Source organism: Vulpes vulpes, chromosome 13 (genome assembly GCF_048418805.1).
Source record: "Vulpes vulpes isolate BD-2025 chromosome 13, VulVul3, whole genome shotgun sequence".
Lineage (NCBI taxonomy): Eukaryota > Metazoa > Chordata > Mammalia > Carnivora > Canidae > Vulpes > Vulpes vulpes.
In genome coordinates this window covers 5,564,348-5,582,081 of record NC_132792.1, presented here as the reverse complement: position 1 = coordinate 5,582,081, position 17,734 = coordinate 5,564,348, and the positions used below count along the sequence as shown (strand labels likewise).

The 17,734-nt window shown below is 45.1% G+C and overlaps 1 protein-coding gene across 18 annotated transcripts in view; it reads left to right on the top strand.

Moving 5' to 3' along the window:
• KHDRBS3 (KH RNA binding domain containing, signal transduction associated 3) overlaps window positions 1-17,734 on the top strand; it is a 184,390-nt gene that overhangs the window by 165,257 nt on the left and 1,399 nt on the right. For 6 of the 18 annotated variants that reach the window (XM_072733868.1, XM_072733869.1, XM_072733871.1 and 3 more), the window contains exons 8-9: window positions 8,537-8,595; window positions 10,438-11,057. In XM_072733868.1, coding sequence (XP_072589969.1) covers window positions 8,537-8,595; window positions 10,438-10,529 — 151 coding nt within the window. In that variant the 3' untranslated portion in view covers window positions 10,530-11,057. Of the gene's footprint in view, window positions 1-8,150; window positions 8,313-8,536; window positions 8,596-10,437; window positions 11,058-12,007; window positions 12,067-17,734 lie in introns of those variants that run through there. The other 12 variants (XR_011996496.1, XR_011996497.1, XR_011996498.1 and 9 more) reach the window with 3 other exon arrangements.

Here is a 17,734-nt window from a genome sequence, read left to right as displayed (position 1 = left end):
CCTTCTTGCAAATAGAAGAGGTGCTGTGCGCAGAGCCTAAGCTCAGTCCACGCTGCAGCCATAAGCACACTCATGTCATCATGCAGAGTCATCAAAAGGTGTGGACTTAACAGTTGAGATTCATTAAAATTAGTCATTTGTACTGCTTCATCAAGACATTTTTCAATGAAAGTACTTTTCTTAATTTAACTGCTAGTATATTTTGGTGCGGCTGCCTTGTTCTTGCCAAAGCACTAACAGTTTTACCCACCACACTGCTTGAAATGTGAGCACAGTGAAAAAGAGGAATAGCATCAGCTTATTTTTGTCAAAATGGTTTGACTTGGTGGGCCCGCTGTAGGATGGCAGGGGCTCTTAGGAATGCACAGACCATACTTTGAACACCGCTGCTCTAGGCCATTTTGCAAATTCTGTTACTGCTCTGGGAGAGCGCTAGCTTAGAGACGGATCCAGCAGCAAGAGAAGAATGAAGGAAGTTCCCTAAAGCAGTTTAACCCTTGTACAGCCTTCCCATCCAATGAATTGTCCTCACACCATAAGCTCCCTGAGGGCAGAAGGGTCATCACCCTGTGAGCTCCAAGTGTGCCTGGGGAGAGGGCCTGGCGCGTGCCTCCCTCCCACATCAAGGCTGCCTCGTCTAAATTTGCAGTCCTCAGGGGAAGAGGGCAACAGATTAACAGCCTTGCATTTAGATCTGCAACACACTTGGCAGAACATAGAAGATGGGAATGGAGTCACGTTACCGCCATCTCTCCCATCGTAGAGGACAGCAGTGCAGCTCAAAGAGCGGCCCCCTGTAGGAGCTGGAATGACCAAGCACCAGGGAAGGGCCCAATGTAGCAGAGCAGTTGGTGGTAACTAGAAGTCTTCCCTCTGGCTCATGTAGCCCAGTTCAGAAACAGTTATTCAGCACCTTCCTGGGGAAATATTATTAAATGTTATGAAAGGACTGAGACGTAGGGCCCTCATTGAGAGCAGATTGGAGGGTTTTTTAGCCACTTATCCTGAAGGATTTCAGATATTTCAGTTATCTGTGATAATGGGAAAACAAGAGTACTCCCAGAATTTCATTTTGAGTATTACTTTTCATTTATTCTGCTTTATCTATAAAAATTCCTAATAGCTGCATGAGGATGACAGGCTCTGAGTACCTTGGAGGTGCTAGACTGGGGGCAGCTGGTCTCGAGCTGTTACCTGGGCCACGTGTGCCCAGTCCCGTAGTTCGTCCTGCCAGGTAATGAATGTGAGCCAGACTAGATGTCTGCTAAAATATTAATTTTTATCAAAAGGATTATAGATAAAATTATATCTCAAAGGAATGGGCCAAAATAATCCAGAAAAACACCAAGCCTTTTATGTTAAGTTTGAACAGCACAGAATTTACTAATGTAACTTTGGAAGAGAATCACTAAAGATGAATTCTGGGATGAATTCCAGATTCACCTCCCACCCAAGAAAATTGTCACAACCATCGCAAGAACATACCCTTATTACAGACTCTTGATTGAGACATGGACAGTGCTGTGTCCTATGGTCGATATTAGTCTTTCTCTGCTCTTTGATTTGGGGATGCTGCTGCATGCTAGGAGTCAGCACGACAGAGGACACACAGTTCCCATCTTCTAACCTCATTTTTCTCACCTGTAAAACTAAATATCATGTCTGCTTCAGACAGGGGCTTTTAGGATTAAGGGATAATCTATAATGCATTATAAACTAAAAAGGTCTTTAAAAGAGTGAGGAAGATTGAATCAAGAGGATGGACTAAGAACACCTACCTGTTCCACTCACTCTCCCCTTTCAGAATCCCAGGAAGTGACAGATTCCTGAGGAAGGGAAAGCAAATGGATGGAGATCTATGGGGTAGCAAAATGAAACAAAGCCCCGTCCATGGAAGAGATATGTGCTGCAGTGATGGGGAGGTCCAATGACTGTGAAGAAGGGGCACCAGGAGAATTGATTGGAGAGCTGCACTTGGAGCAGCCAGGCTCATTTGGCCCTGCCCTGAGGGGTGCTCTGCGGTGCAGGGTAGTGGTATTTATTCCCAGATTACAGCTGGAGCTGGGCAAAGCCAGACCTTAGACAGTGCCACCCTGTAGGGCAACCAGGAGCTCCAGACACAGGAGACAAATGACTGCATATCCCACCCAATCATATATTCTGTCCCTTTTCCACAACCACCAGATGAAAGCTATTTTAAACAGGAGGTAACATCCCCAGACAAGCAAGCTGAGAATCTCAAATCAAAAAAATGAAATATATCCTATATATACTAAACATTAAAAAAAAAAAAAAACTGGACTCAGCAAACTGAAAAACTAACACTTGGACAGAACAGAGCTCAAAGAATAGAAGGTGATTGTAAAATAAGTAATTAAATCTTCATATGGGTAAAAAGACATGGAAGCTACAAAGGCCAAACCGGTTAGGTTAGTCGGGGATTAAACATTAAAGAAGACCATTGAGTATCACCAAGGACAAAGAGCCAGCAAGTATGATTGGGATGGAAGACAGAACCCAAAACTTCAGAGGTAACCTAAGTAGGGTGACCAGGATGGAAAAACTAAGAAGATTAAAGGGAAGAGAGAGAATTTTGTAAAAGAAAAAAAAATCAGAAGTTGTAGACACAAGTTGTTCATTTACATTGAAGGGCGTACCAAGTGCCCAGAGAGCTGTGAACATAACACGAGATGAGGAAAGGATTAGGGGCAAGAATAAACAGACCATCCTAACTTTCCTGTCCAAAGGATTCACACGGATTAACTCCAAATTTCTTAGCATCATAGAGGAGGAGGAGGCAGCTCCCATTGTACAAAGATCTGCTGTGGCCGCAGACAGACAGACCTGACTTACAGCTTTGGGCCTTACTTGTTCATGTTCATCCTTGGATAGTTTAGGTAACTTTCAGAGCTTCAGATTTTATTATATATAAAAGAGATAGAATAATACCTACTTCAACAATTTGCCATGAGCTTCCATGAGAAAAAATACACAGGGGTGCACACTGTCAGAGACCTGTGTGTACCAGGTGAACCAGTAGAGTAATTCCCCCTTTTTTGAGTTCATGAACTACTTTGTAGTCTGACCCCCACTCACAATGTCACTTCCTCCCTCCTCGTTCAGCCCGTCAGCCAAGCATGTGTTACCTGCATGCCTTTCTCTCACTCCCAATAAAATGACTCTGATTGATCCCAAGGTATTTTGGACGCACATCCATGCTCATCCCCACCTGTTCTGTGGACGTGTACCTGTTCATCTTTGTTACCTTCTTGAGAGTAGAGAACACACCTTCTTTATTTCTTTATCTCCATTTTTCAGAATGGTGTCTTTCAGATAGTAAGTGCTCAAAAGTATTTCCTAAATATAGGACCACACTTGGGTTTAGTGCTTCCTCTTAATTGTACTTTTCAAGTCTATCCAACACCCGAAAAATATTAAGTCCTTTGAGTCCATCTTACACCTTTAGAATTAAGGCGAGAGGAGCCATGTCTCGTTCCCCTTTATTCACTGCAAATACTTTGTCTTTCTTGCATTGCCTTGCCACATAATTTTTCAATAACTTTGTTGTAATTAAGTCCATGTATTTGACAAATTTTACTGAGCATCTACCTTGTACTAGGGGTTGTTCTAAAGGAACTTGAGGTATGTTGTTGAATACAACAGCCTCGAGTTCCCTCCCTGTAGAGCATACATTCTCATTCTACTGAGAGAAAACAGTAAATATAATAACTAAGTAGATAGTATAATGGAAAGTGAAACGTGCTGTAGAAAAAAATAGAGCAGAGTACTGTGGACGTGGATTACCAGAGCAGGGGGATTACAGTCGTGATCTTGAGTAGGCCTTGTTGAGATGGCAGCATCTGAGCAAAGACTTGAGAAAAGGTGATGTTAGCCACACAGATATCCAGAGACTAGAGCATTCCAGGCAAAGGGAATAGTCAGTGAAAAGAATGACTGCACAACTTTCTTTGCCCTGAGCAAACTAGAAACTCTGACTATATGGGGGTTTTGCCAGTGGCGGGCCATGAATTTTAGGGGGCACGGTGAAAGGATTGCAGAGTTGGGTAGGAGATGTGGGTGGACAGCAGTGGGTGGGCAAGACGTTAGGAGTCCTAGTATTCTAGAACTCGCTGAGCTGACATAAATACAAACAAGGGGACTAATGAGATTGGTGTCAGTGACTTTAAAGTAGAAATTGGTGGAGAGTCTTGAAGGAATTGAAAGGACAGGGGACAGGCAGATGTCAGGATTGCCTTCTCAATCCCACAGGGACAGGATGAGCTGGGGACTCAGAATTTCTGTCCTCCTCTGGGACCCCTGTCAATGGAGAGTAGAAGGTCTAGCTAGTGCTTGACTTGATCCTAGGGCTACAGTTTGCTCCTTACTCCCTGTGTTGTCTCTCCGTGCAGAGGGCCATTTCTTGGTCCTGGTCGATGGAACCAAGAACCTCCAGGAAAGCCAGGAGTTAGACTGCATCCTCGCACTTCCTTCTACCACTGAGATAGGGTGGAGCGTGGAGGAAGAAAAGGCCCCGGCAGGTGTGGCCATAGTACCAACAAGAGCAGCCCCCTCTTGCTCTGTTCGGGGAGCAGCTTCCCTGGGTCCATTTTGATAGAGTTGAGGCCTCTTTGGCCTACTGTGTTTTCTTACCTGTATTAATGTTACGTGTTGTATGCACAAGTGAAGAGATTTTTAGTGTCTTTTCCCTTTTGCCGTATGTTGGGTTTTTAGTTTATCCTTGGGAAATAGGACACATCTTTGGCTAATAGACATTTGAGGTGCACGAGATGAAGCGCTGGCAAAGCAATTCAGTGGAACTGACAGGTATGAGAATGGGGCTCAGCTGCTCCCAGCTTCCTGGCTTGATGACAGTCTTGCAATAAATAATCAGAAACTGGGTGAAATGATAGCAAATGTCAGTTTAAAGTTTTCACTTGTCAAAACTGAGATTGTCTTATCACCAGACCGTTGCTGGACCAAATTATGTTACCTCTTACCCTCCCACTCATTGGAAACATTCTTCGCCTCCGATTTTTTTATGCTGAACGGTTTCAGGACACTTCACTGACAAATGCCCAGTCTATACTGATGTGCATTACTGTTCAGTCCGTTTAATAAAGACTTGGTTGGGTCAAAAAGCAATTGTTTGACCTCTCTGTTGGCTAACTTCAGTGCCTGCCATTTACAGCTTTGAGTTACACAGTGGGGACCTGTCTCCGTAAAGGAAATTCGTTTAGGCCCACGAAGACGTAACTCACTTTGTGCAACAGATAAAATTCTCAAGAACATCGGGGTTTTTATTTGTCTAAGGAGCCATTATGCTGTAACTTCTGACCTTTGGAAAGGGGACTGAGGGTCATTTAATTTAGTGCTGAGTTTCTGTGAAACATTAGCCACTTTATTTTCAACAAAATGAGAAGTCACTCTGACTACTTTGTGGCCAAGTGCTGTGCACGAGCCATCAAGAATGTCAAAGGCGCCCAGGTCTGAGCAGCATCTAGAGCAGGCCCGGGGTTTGACGGCCGGAGCACGAAGACAGTGAGTGGGATTATTCTCCCAGGGAGCCCGGCAGGTGGGGGCCCGGTTCAGACTCCAGTGTCTTGACCAGTATTTGACACTGACATTTCATCAAGAGGTTAGTTGCTGAATTTCTGTCCTCAAGATGAAAAAAATGTTCTACTTGAAAGGCAGTTCTCACATTTAAAGCTATAAAGCCTTAGAAAGTAGGAAAGCAATATTATTTCTTATATTGATTGTTTTTGCTGATTTTAATTTTTTAATATGAGTGTTTCTGTGATCCTCTTTAGCTCGTCCCTCGTGTTTCCTTCTCACCACAGGTATGTTTGCTGCCTCGAGAGAGAATTAGGACTATTGAAAGGGAGAGAGGGAGCTTGAGAGCAGATAGCAAAGTAAGGCAGCGCTAACTGACCATGACCACACGGCAGTGAGTTCATGTGGATCCTTAGACTTCTGAGCACGAGGAGGGATCCTGTAAGCCCCAGAGGGGGCACATAAGACATTCTGGAACAGTGTTGGGGCAGGTCAGAGTGAACAGGAACCGCCTGTGTATGGTGGCCCCACTGCAGTGAGCAGTCCGCTGCCAGCACAGGTCTTCAGCACCTGGTGGTGGCATCCTGAGCTTTGAGCGTAGACACGGTGTCCCTTCTGGGCTGTGTGACTCTGGGCAGGTGGCTCAGCCTCACCGAGCCTCAGCTGTTTCATCCCCAGGGAGGGCAGTTTGAGGGAGATATTAAGGGTGACCGTGCAGGCAGATATGCAGGGTCTCACTGAGCAGGGTGCCCTGCCTCTCATACTCCCTGCCTCTCTGCCACGTCCCCTAGGAGCGTCAGCTCTCAACCTGGAGACCTTTTTATAAAACCCCGTAGCTACAGGCGCCTCCTTAGGAAAATCGCACGTTTCCACGTGGTATATACTAGGTCAGCTTGTAGAAGTGACTCTTCTCTTCCTGGGCAACATTTAAAAAGCCATGGAGCTTAATGGCACATTCCAGAGAGCTTATGTTCTATCTCCATGCCAGAGAGCTCCCATCGTAACCAGTATGTTACACGATGTTTAATTAACCAGTGAGGATGTGATTAAACCAGGATAACAAGATCTGACCTATATTTTGCACATGGAGGAAGCATTTTATACCGAGGAATATTCTAGCCTCAGCGTTTTATCAGTGCTTATTAACTCTGTGTGATGGAAGTGCCTGTAGACACTCAAATTGTTCAGGCTGTCTGGTGCATCTGGGCCTTCTGTGTGCTGTACCCTCAGCCTGGAAGGCCCTTGCCGCCACCACCCCCCCCTCCGCCCCTTCTCTGCACCTCTACCTCAGCTTCACCCCCCTGGTTGGTTGCTCAGAACTGCTGGAGCATCACATTCTCCAGGAAGCCAGCGTGATGCGACTCCTCCGTGGACTCACTCTGCACGTAGAGTGAGGGCCTGGCAGCCAGAGGAGGGCGAGAAGCGAGCAAAGTGTGCCGCCCCGGGAGCCAGCCTAAGTCTGGGAAACTGGGAAGCATTTTGGCTACAGACTGAGTAGCAGGGAGCTTGGAAGGAGAGGAAAGAAGAACATTTCTGGCAGGAGGAGCAGATGTGAAGAGTCACCCGCACATGCTTGAGGCCAAGAGGAACCTGCCCCCCTTGCTTACCGCTCCCTCCTAGCATCGCCGTGCTGTGCCACAGTCAGCAGAGGCCAGGAGTCTCTGTACCGCTCACCTGATGAAGGAAGCGTGGCAGGAAAGCCAGGCGTGTTTGACCAACAGGGGTGACACCTGTGTGTTCTCCGTGAGGGTGTAGGCTGGCGTCCTGGCTTTCCGATCTGCAGCAGCATCCTTGTCTCTAAAATGGGTATGACAGTTCCACTCACCCCAGGGGCTGCCGGGAGGACTCCGTGGGATCTCGGCAGCTGGCACACAGCACCCCTCACGCCGTGGATTTTGTTATTCATCTTGCAACTTCCTAAGGTGTTAAGCAGCCGAGCTGGATCATTTTCCATTTTGATTAGAACTTCTTACTTGATTGCATGAGGTTGGAATAATGAGAATGTTTATTTCCATGACAATCCAAGATAACACATTCAGGATGATTGTTTCCCTACAAAATTAAGCAGAGTGGGAAAGCGGAAAGCCTGAGAGGGTGAGTGGAAGCTCTTCCTTGGCTACTCAAAATAGCATCATAAACTAATTATGCCTGCCATGGTTTAGTAATCTAGATTTTCCCTAGGTTTGTTCCTACAAAAACTCACGTGTGGTTCACATACACTGTGTGTGTGCGGCCTGTTGCCACATCCCCCGCAGCATGGCCGTGGTAACAGGCTCCCTCCAGCCCCCCAGTATCTCAAGGATGCTGGACACAAGGACGAAGATGTGCCTGCGCTCTGAAAAGATGCTCAGCCTCCATCCTCAGAGGCAGCGAGGTCGGGAGCCTCCCTGCTGTCCGGCCACGACTCCAGGACACTCACGCCGTGGTGCCGGCCTAACGGAACAGCAGATCTCAGTCCCTGGTGTAAAGGGCCCAACGCCCACAGGTCACGCCGCGGCGGGTTTCCTGGGAGGCAGGGCCGGCAGGAGCTAAGGAGGAAGGGAGCCCCGGCCTCCCTTCCGGCGGGCAGACCCGTGGTTCTCCCTCCTCTCCCCTCCCAGGGTGCCGGGCCCCGGGCGTGAGGCTGTCCACCGCGCACCCACCGACTGTGCAGACCCTGCCCTTGCACGACACGCAGGCCTCGGATCCGTCACGCACAGGGGACACTCACTCTGTGCTCACCGGCCAGTTGCTGTGGCTAACGTGTCAGACGCATTTATTAGGTATTCGGGTGGGAAACCTTTGGTGATTCCTAAGGTCTGAGGTTTCTGGGGCGGATCTCAGCCATCAGCGGGACTTCCTTCCTACAGTGTGTAGCCCTGCCCTGGGGTAGCTGTCTCTTCTAAGTTTTAGGATACTTCACTGAATAGGATTTAAACTCACAGTCATGATATTGTGGCCTGTTTTCATCTTTTGTGTGTGTGTGTGTGTGTTTTGTTCACTGCAGTGGTGCTGATTACTATGATTACGGACATGGACTCAGCGAGGAGGCCTACGATTCCTACGGTGAGTAACTAGGCCGAGCGATGTGAGCCAGGAACGGAGCGGGTTAGTGGTCGTAGAAACGCCTTCGGGACCCTAACTGGGGAGACCTTCTGACTCTAACACCAGCCTCCTTTCGGCTCCTCTGTGCATATCTTGCTATTTTCGGAAACTCCTCTAAGATTTAAATTTAATATTTAAAGAGGACTAAAAACTCTTAGAAGATTGCCTAGATTCACATCCTCAACTTAGATTCTCTGTTTGGGTTGATTGCCCTGTGCTGATTTTCTCATTTATAGAGTCGTTTGCCAGCCTGCAGACACTTGATAGCTCGGATCTTTTTGAAGTGTCTTTGCCTCTTGACAGTGGAGGGAAATGAAGCTGTCGAGACTGCAGCTCTCAAAGGACTGGCCCACCCCCATCTTCATATTTTAATTCATCTCCAATCGCAAACCCTCCAAAAACGTTACAGTGGGAGTCATTCCATAAAGGTTACAGAAGCACTGAGCCAGGAAAGGCATGTAAGGCGCTCTCCGGCTTCCGGGGAGACAGCTGAGCCCCCGCTTACTTCAGTGGGAGCTGGTAGAGATGCTGGGGGATCCATGTCCAAAGTCTCAATATGCAGAAGGAGGACAGGTTTAATTAAAAGAATTGGCGGCAGCAACATGATACTAAGAAGCTCCTTTGCCGGAGGGCAAAGAGATCAGAGAACAGGAAGCTTCAATCAGTTGCAAAAGCTCTGATAAATGCCTAGTACCCAGTGCAAGTGAATCAGGATTCTGGTTAATGGATGTTCTGACATTTCTCTGAACATAACTGAAAAACCATTTTCCGGTGTTCCTTTTGAAGTGCATTTTGTTATATCACCTGCCCCAAGCCGTGATGACCTCACCTTGGATATTTTTGTTGTTGTTATTGTTGTTATTTGTAACAAACACTTAAGAGAAACACTTTGGTTTGTTGAATGCTGTCTACTTAAATGGATGCAAGTTAGCTTGAGGGAATGACGTTGATTGCATGTTTGTATCAAAAGACCAGGTCATTTTAAGTATTTTTCCTTCACAGCCTTTTTAAATTGGTCTCGGTGGACACAGGGCTTTTAAATTGCTGTATGTTGCAGCAGAGACGTTAACTCTTTGTTGTCAGACTTTTGATGGCTCGTTGAAAGTGCTGAGATGGAACAGGTGTTGAATTTCAGGAGATCTGGATGACAGGGTGCCTTCTGCTGTTCGTACGCTTGTCCGGTACGGATTTAGTATGATGATAGTGAAATCTGACGTCCTGTCATTATGTTTATGTGGTATCCAGGAAGTATTGTCGAGGCCACATTTCCCCTGACCCCTGACCATGACTTCCATTCTTCACTTTGGCTGTGGAAGGACCTGGGAGATGTGGTGACCAGGATTCTCCTCCGCTCTGCCCATCCCCACGTCTCCTTTTGCCTGCACAAATCCTTTATCTGTGTTTTCTCTGTTTTTGCTGTTAAAAAAAAAAAATCTGAGTGATCCTTTTCCCATTCATAAATGTCTTACCGTTTAGCAAAAGGCAGTTCAGTTTGCTGTTTGAGCTTGTGAGCTTTTGTGTTAAACCAGTGACCAGAAAGAAAGTTCTTGCCAAGTCGGTTGCCATTTAAGATACAGAAGTCATTTTTTCCTCGTACTGATAGGTTTTGTTAGTGGGATGACCATTTTCCATCACGTTTGTAATTGTTCTCTAAGTAAATACCCTTGGTTTCCCCCCACCCCAGTACATCAGGGATGTATATCTTCAGTATAACCCTGGTTCAGGGTTAACTTAGATTCTGAAAAATGAAGCCAGTGGGATCCATGGCAATGATCTAATTGTGATTCATCTTCCTGATTTTAGGGCAAGAGGACTGGGCTAACTCGAGACACAAGGCACCTGCAGCGAGGACCGCGAAGGGCGTCTACAGAGACCAGCCCTACGGCAGATACTGATTGTACTGTCTGGTGTTGTGAAATAGCCAGTCTCCACCAGTCCTGTGTACTGTTCAAAGTAATGTTTTTCTATGAACAATCCCTTTTTAAATAAATCAAAATGCTTAAAATCTGAATGGATGGAACTTTAAAACTACTTTGTGGAAACATCAACCTGGGCAGAAAAAAAAAAAAAAAGACATGTAAAATTTTGTTATTTCCAGTCTGTATATGAAAAAATAGGTCATCAAAAGGAAAAAAAAATAACTTTGATTAACTAGTGTTAAACAAAAAACTAGGTTTACTAAATATGTTAATCCATCCTTTTAACATAAGCCTCACCTTTCATTTTAAAGGTTTCCATAGCAATTTAGTTATTTTATCTTTCAGCCATATGCTAGTTTTTTTCTCTTGCCAACATGCGTAAAAAGGGAAGCCAATTACAAGTGCAAATAATGTGGTATTCTTTTGTAACTCAAGTCTTGAAATGTTCTGTAGTGTTGAGCAAAGTCTTCTCTTGCTTGATACTAAATAAACTTTTGAAAGAAATTCCGTGTGTGTGAGCTAACAATTTCATGTTTCTCTTATTTAAAAAGGCCTTCATAAATAGTTGTAAACAGGGAAAGAGTTCATTTAACAACGCTTGTCATAAAAGGGTCACACTAAACATTGTACAACTGACTTAAAAGATGGTATAAAATTAAATGTACCATTCTCTACTCACCGTAGATTTAAATGCTGTTTAAAGAGTCCACATGGTGTCACGCTGCGTGAGTAGCACGTTAAAACGACGCAAAACCAAATCTTGTTTAAAAACTGGTTTTAAAATAATTACTGATTTTCTGAAAAAGATGTGATCAGTTTTCATCTTGTTGAGCGTTTTTTCACTAGTGCAACTTTGGATTTTTTATGAGAATTTTGGTACCTTAATGAACACCTCGCTCCATGCTGGAAGCACTAAGCACAAAGCTTTTAAAGACATTCTGACTTGACTATTTGAGGTCGCACTCGCCAAGGCTGAGGATGTGTAACCCTTAAACGGTCTTCATTGTCAAAGGTAAATAAATCAAATAAGATTTTAATCTCACTTAATTTATCTTAATATAACTAATAAAACCAGGGAGATTACAACTTGGCAAGTTTCATTATCCATTTTAGAGAGGTTTTAAGATCACCTAAATTCTCATTTTAAAAAGTTTAATTTGTTTTAGTAATCTAAAAAGCCTTAGTTCAGTCAGTTTAATTGGGGCCGATTCTTCCCTATTAAACAAATGTAAAACCTCATAACTAGTCGTTTGTAATACATTCTGTGGTTAGTAATTGAGGGCACTTCTTAAAACTGACAAATATTTAATAAAGTTATTCTTTAATCATTTGGCTTAAGGTTTTGTTTTTGTTTTTTGTTTTTTTTTTTTAATTGTAGATTATGTAAAATGTGTAATTTTTGTTTCTTAAGAGATTTCCTTCTCTTTGAGTAAAAAGGTCTTTTCTTTTGTTAGGAAATGTCAGCCATCGTGGGAAGTCAGAGACACGGGTTGTGCCCGAGGAGCAAGCAGAGGTGAGCGCCTTTTGTTCCAATTACTGTGATGTGTTACGGGAGATGAAGACAATTTCATGCTTATCTAAAGTCACATGGCGGATATCCCACGCTGGTTCCGATTAGCAGCACCAGCAGCGACCCTGCGGAGGGCACAGGTGCAGGTCACCACCGCACTTAATACTCAGGATTCCTTTCTGCAACCCAGATAGAAGCCTCATCAATAACGGGGGGAAATGTCCAGACTATTAAGGAGCAAAAGCAGTTTACCCAGCCTAATGTAGAATATGACTCCAGTTTCTTAAAAACTGACTCTGTGTACTCTCTCTATATTCATAGGTGAAAAACTGCAGTGGTATGCTGCAGATTTCTGACAATAATTATCTTAGGCTTGTCAGAGCCTGGTTTTGTGCGTGTGCTTTGCTGTCCTTTCTGCGTTTGGCAAACCAAATTATTACTTCTGTAAGACGAGTACTCTAACGTGTGTCTTATAAAATTATTTTCGTAAGTTTTTTTTTTTTTTAATTTAGGAATATGTGAAGGAAACATATCGTTAGTCTGGTCTCAAGGTATCCTTGTTGTTTTTCGGTTTTTTGTTTTTCTAAACTATCAGAAACACTAGTTAGGCCCTGACATTCCAGAGAGTCTTGCTTTTTTGGAAGTATTTGTATCTGAGCTCTGCCCCTGACTGTGTGCCTTTGGCCATCACCACAGGGAGAGTGATGCTTATTAGCTCGTGCAGTTGTTACTGCAAATTGAGTGAGCTAAGATTGTGAGTGTTTTGTAACCTGGAAAGTGAAACAGTAATGTGAAGTTTAATTGTCAAGATCAATATCCATATTTAATATGTATGCGGGGAGGTAGCTGAGCTGTTTTCCCCTCCAATAGCCAAAATTAACCTGAAATAATTAACTTATTGTTAGGAAGAAAATGGTTCTCTTCTTTTCTCATGGCCCAAAATAAGATTTTTGGTTTTGAGTTTTTTGGCGAGACTCGGGGGCTTTCCATGCACAGAAAGAGAATGTGACACATCATGCATTTTTTTCAATATGTTGTATTACATTGAAAGTTTTCACTACTTCCATCCCTATTCAGTAATTTTGGAGGGGGGTAGTAGCATATTGAATAATAATGTAGGTTTCTTAAGTGAGAGGTTATAGATAGGTCCCTAGAGGTTAAACCCTCAGATGGTCTTCAGAACCCATTCATAGGAAATATTGTTCTATGTTATGTTTATTTAAAAAAAAAAAGATTTTACTTGCTTATTTGAGAGGGAGAAAGCAAGAGAGAATGTACAAGCAGAGGGAGAGGGCAGAAGGAGAGGGATAATCAGGTTCTCTGCTAAGCAGGGAGCCCAATGCAGGGCTCAGTCCTGGGACCCTGGGATCATGACCTGAGCTGAAGGCAGGTGTTTAACCAACTTAGCCACCCAGATGCCCCATGTTTATTTTCATTTTTTAAAGAATCCATAGCTCCATTGGACTATAAAAAGGGATTGTGAGCCAGAAAGGTCAGGAACCACCAGGAATACTATTAGACAAGAGTCCTCCTGCTTGGCTTCCAGGGGCTTCCCATTTTTGGCACATAGCCTGCCAAGCCTTATTTCTTCCCATTTCAACGAGAAGACTCTGCTGTGGACGAGCCGTCTTCTCCGGCCCCTCAGAGCACATTGCGCAGTTCCCAGATCTTTCCCCTAACCTTTGTCTACCCCCTTGGGATTCGCTTCTTTTCTCATTTTACAACATGTACTGAGCATGAGTCCTGTGCTAGACACAAAGGAGGCCCCGGGGGTGCTATTTAAGTGTGGACCTTCCTTACACGGCAGTAATTCAGGATGGATTGGAAGCAGTAGCCTGACAAATTACACGTGCTGGCCCCTGTTCCTTCACCCTCAGAAATCATGCCCGCCCTGTAGGGCTTGGCCCAGTGCCCGCTCTTCCATGGCGTCCTCACCAGTTACACCAGGCCATGAGGCGTCTGCCCTCTCTGAAGCCACATGCTTACTTTATACTTACTCGTTTTAGTATGGATGTCATATGACTTAGGTTGTTACAAGTTGCCATTATGACCAAGCATGAGTTCATCACTCTCAATAAATGATTTCACTGATTCCTCAGAACTACAAGAAGGTAAGTGTCGTCTCTACTTTACAAAGGAAGACACTTAAGCCTCAAAACGTGAGATCACTTTATGTAAAAAACTCACACACCCTACAACCAGTAGAGCCAATTTTGAACCATCCACTTTAATCCAGAGTCGTCGTTAGCCGTGGTCTGGACTAGCACTGACTGCCCCTTCGGGTCAAAGGCTCTTTATGAGCAGGGGCTAATCTTCATGTTACCGGTCTCCCTGAAAGTAACTCCTGCAACACTGAGCATCATCAACACATTGCGATTGCGAAGTGTTCCCTCCTCTGTCTGTTCCTCCCCAGGTCCAGATTCCTTCCTGGAGAGATTCTTTGACTGTATTTAGGTTCTGAATCATCTTCTATCCAAGATATTCTGGGTTGAATCAGTACCAGTATCCATTCAGATACATTGATGTAACATCTGCTGTGCCGCGGACACTGGAAATACAACGCTGATGACAGAGTCCTGTCCTTGAAGACACAACAGCCTACCAGGGAGATGGGCAGGGAAGGAGTTGGTAGGACAGGTGCAGGCGCATGGAAGAGAGACCTGTCTGCCAGCGGGTGGCTGGAGGCGGGACAAGTGCCAGCAGGAGCATGAGCACCAGAGGGAGATAACCATCTAGGGGAAGCCATTCCAGGAAGCATTCGCATCCCAGCTCTGTCATTTACCAGCTTTATAACCTTGGTTAAGTAACTCAGCCTCTATGAACTGAGGTTGAGATGGCAGTTTTCCCCACCCCAAATGGCACGGTAATGCTAGCTACCTCAGGATTGCTGTAGGAGGAGTAGAAACACGTCCAGCACTAATGTAGGTACTTGCTCTTATTTGCTGATTTATGTAGATACATGGAATTATATAAGAAAGTAGGATCATCTAGGAGACATGTTGTACTAAGGTAATCAGAGATAGCAACGGATGATGCCGTCTAGGAGGCACGGGGCACAGAATGATGGGTCTCACAGATCCTGCAAAGAAGCTCAAACACAGTGACCCTATTTCCAACTCTAACATCCTCCTCACCTCTTGGCTTGCCCTTCTCCATCCCCTTAGGCAGAGAAAGTGCCTTGTCGGTCTCCGCTCAGACAAGAACTCTGTACAAACCTCTGTTTGTGCTGGCTATTGATCTGCTATCCAGACACAGAGTGTCTTAAAAACTAGGGCCCTAACCTTTTATCCTCTCAGCAGAGTAAGTGTTCAGCAAGTCAATGAATATGAGAGAGTGACATTGTCAGTGGATCAATAGGATTCCTAACACACAGTGTCAGGGATGGTTAGGAATAGTTAGCAGAGACCAAAAAACCCAACAAAAACAAAGCCCCCACTCCTGTTAATAGGATTGCAGTTCAGCTGGTCTGGCTCCATTGGTTTAACTCAAAATTAGACAGTGCCTCTGGTCACTGTGTACAGAGAAATGAATCCCAGAGTCTAAAACTAATAATTTGGAGAAAAAAATGTAATCAAAAGTCTAATTAACCAAAATATCAGCCACTTTATAGGGTTTGGGTAATGAATATTAATAATAAAGTTTGTTATTTTCTATGCAAATATCTACTATTTACATTGATACTCAGTGTCTTGTACGGATAGAAAGGAAAAAAGCCTATCATTATATTTAAAATAACAAAGTCTACTTTGCCTCGATTCTGTTTCCATCTTTCAGAAAGGCTGTAGAACGTTTTCAAATGTAAATTGCATCCTCCTTGTGTCTAATGGAAAATCCCATCCGATTGAAGCTGAGTCTCAACGGGATTCAGTTTCAGTGATGGGCCCACGTGGCTTTCGGGGTGGAGCTGGGGCTCCTTGGCTCTGCACACAAAGCCCCCCAGGTGGCCTTGGTCCCACCTCCAGGCCCCTCCAGCCTTGCCACTGAGCATCCCTCTCTGTGCTTCCCTGTGTGTGTCATCCCCTGCCTGAAATCATGCTTCCCTACCCCTCTCACCCAGCTCGTGGCACAGCTAGGCGTTAGGATCTGTCCAACCTCGAGCTGAACTCTGAAGCTTCCCCTTGTCCTGGAAGCCCGTCCCCTTGTCGGGGACTGTGTCCACATCAGGCCTGGGTAGCGAGTCCCTGCCGAGAACCCTTGCGACTGCCTGAATTCTGCAGAAACGGTGTCCTTCACCGGGCTCTCCACCCACGCCCTATAGACCTCTTTAGCGTGTGTCCCAGGTCTGACACCCGGGAAGGGGTCCATGAACAAGCAGTCGAACACGAGAGGGAATAAATGAAGCAGGTGGCTCACGGTCTCCATAGTACAGGAAAGTGGATCAGGGCGTCCTTGGCCTGACCAGGTGGAGTTAGAGGTGAAGTTAGAGAGAGTTTGACTGGTGCTTAAATGGTGTCATTCGGATGGAGAGAGAGAGACATAAAGATCTCATTTGACCCCACTCCCGGCAGGATCCGGGTCTTACTCACACCTCCGTGTCTGCTGCCTAACACCAGTTCCTCATACCTGACAGGCCTGAAAATGCAGAAACAGAATAAATGAGCAGATGCCTGGGAAGTGAGCGGGGCTGGAGGGATCTTCCCCGAGCTAGATGCGCCCCCCTCCTTGTTGAGGTGTCTTTCTGACCAACTGCAAGACGAGGTTCTCTAAACACGGAACCATGTCTTACTTGACTTGTGCATCCAGACGCCAGCATCGAGCCTGGCCCGCAGCAGCGGCTGAGAGGTGTTGCGTGTGCGACCAATGAGGGAGGCAGTGGGTGAAGGAGCAGGGGATGACCTGTAACTTGTAAAATCCCAGCATGGGGCACTTTGCACTATTAGTTTGGTTTCTCAGTGGAAAGGAGACAGTTACTTCTGCAACCATTGGCTTTTTCCGTGGGAAGAAATGTGAAGCTGGAAGGCCACAATATGTCCTTTTTGAAATAGGTAGTGCACGTGCTCGGTACAAAACCCAAAACTGCAGCAGAGTATACAGTGAAAAGTCGGTCTTCATTCCCACCCCTGCCCCAAACCCGTAGGGCAGCTGTTTGCGTTGGGTTTTTGTGTGTGTATTTTGCCAGAGATCATCTATGCAGACGCAAAGCATGTGTTTCTTTTCTAATTTTTTTTTTTTACATACAAAACTGTACACTGTTTTCTACTCCTGCCCCGTTTCCTTTTCAAGTATATCTTGGCTCGATCCCGGGACCCTGGGATCATGATCTGAGCCATAGGCAGATGCTTAACCGACTGAGCCACCCAGGCACCCCCTCAAGTATATCTTGGAATTCATTTTCTTTCACGTTATACTATAAAGCTACCTTTTTCTTTTCATTGGCTGAATAGTAGTTACATGATTTACAATTTAAACAAGTATTGACAGATGTGTAGTTCACTCCAGTATTTTACACTCACTAAAGAGGGCTAGAAAGCATAGCCCTACGCCTCTGTGACGGCACGCGTTGGTTTGCGTCATAGGAATGAATTTCAGAAGCAGGTTCATTGAGCCTTTCCATTTTTTATGAATATTACTGTATTGTTCCCCATAGAGGTATTGGGATCACTTAGTGTGCTCTTCTGAAGGAAACTTGAACTCTGCATGCTGCGTGCGTTCAGTACCGTCAGCTCTTAGC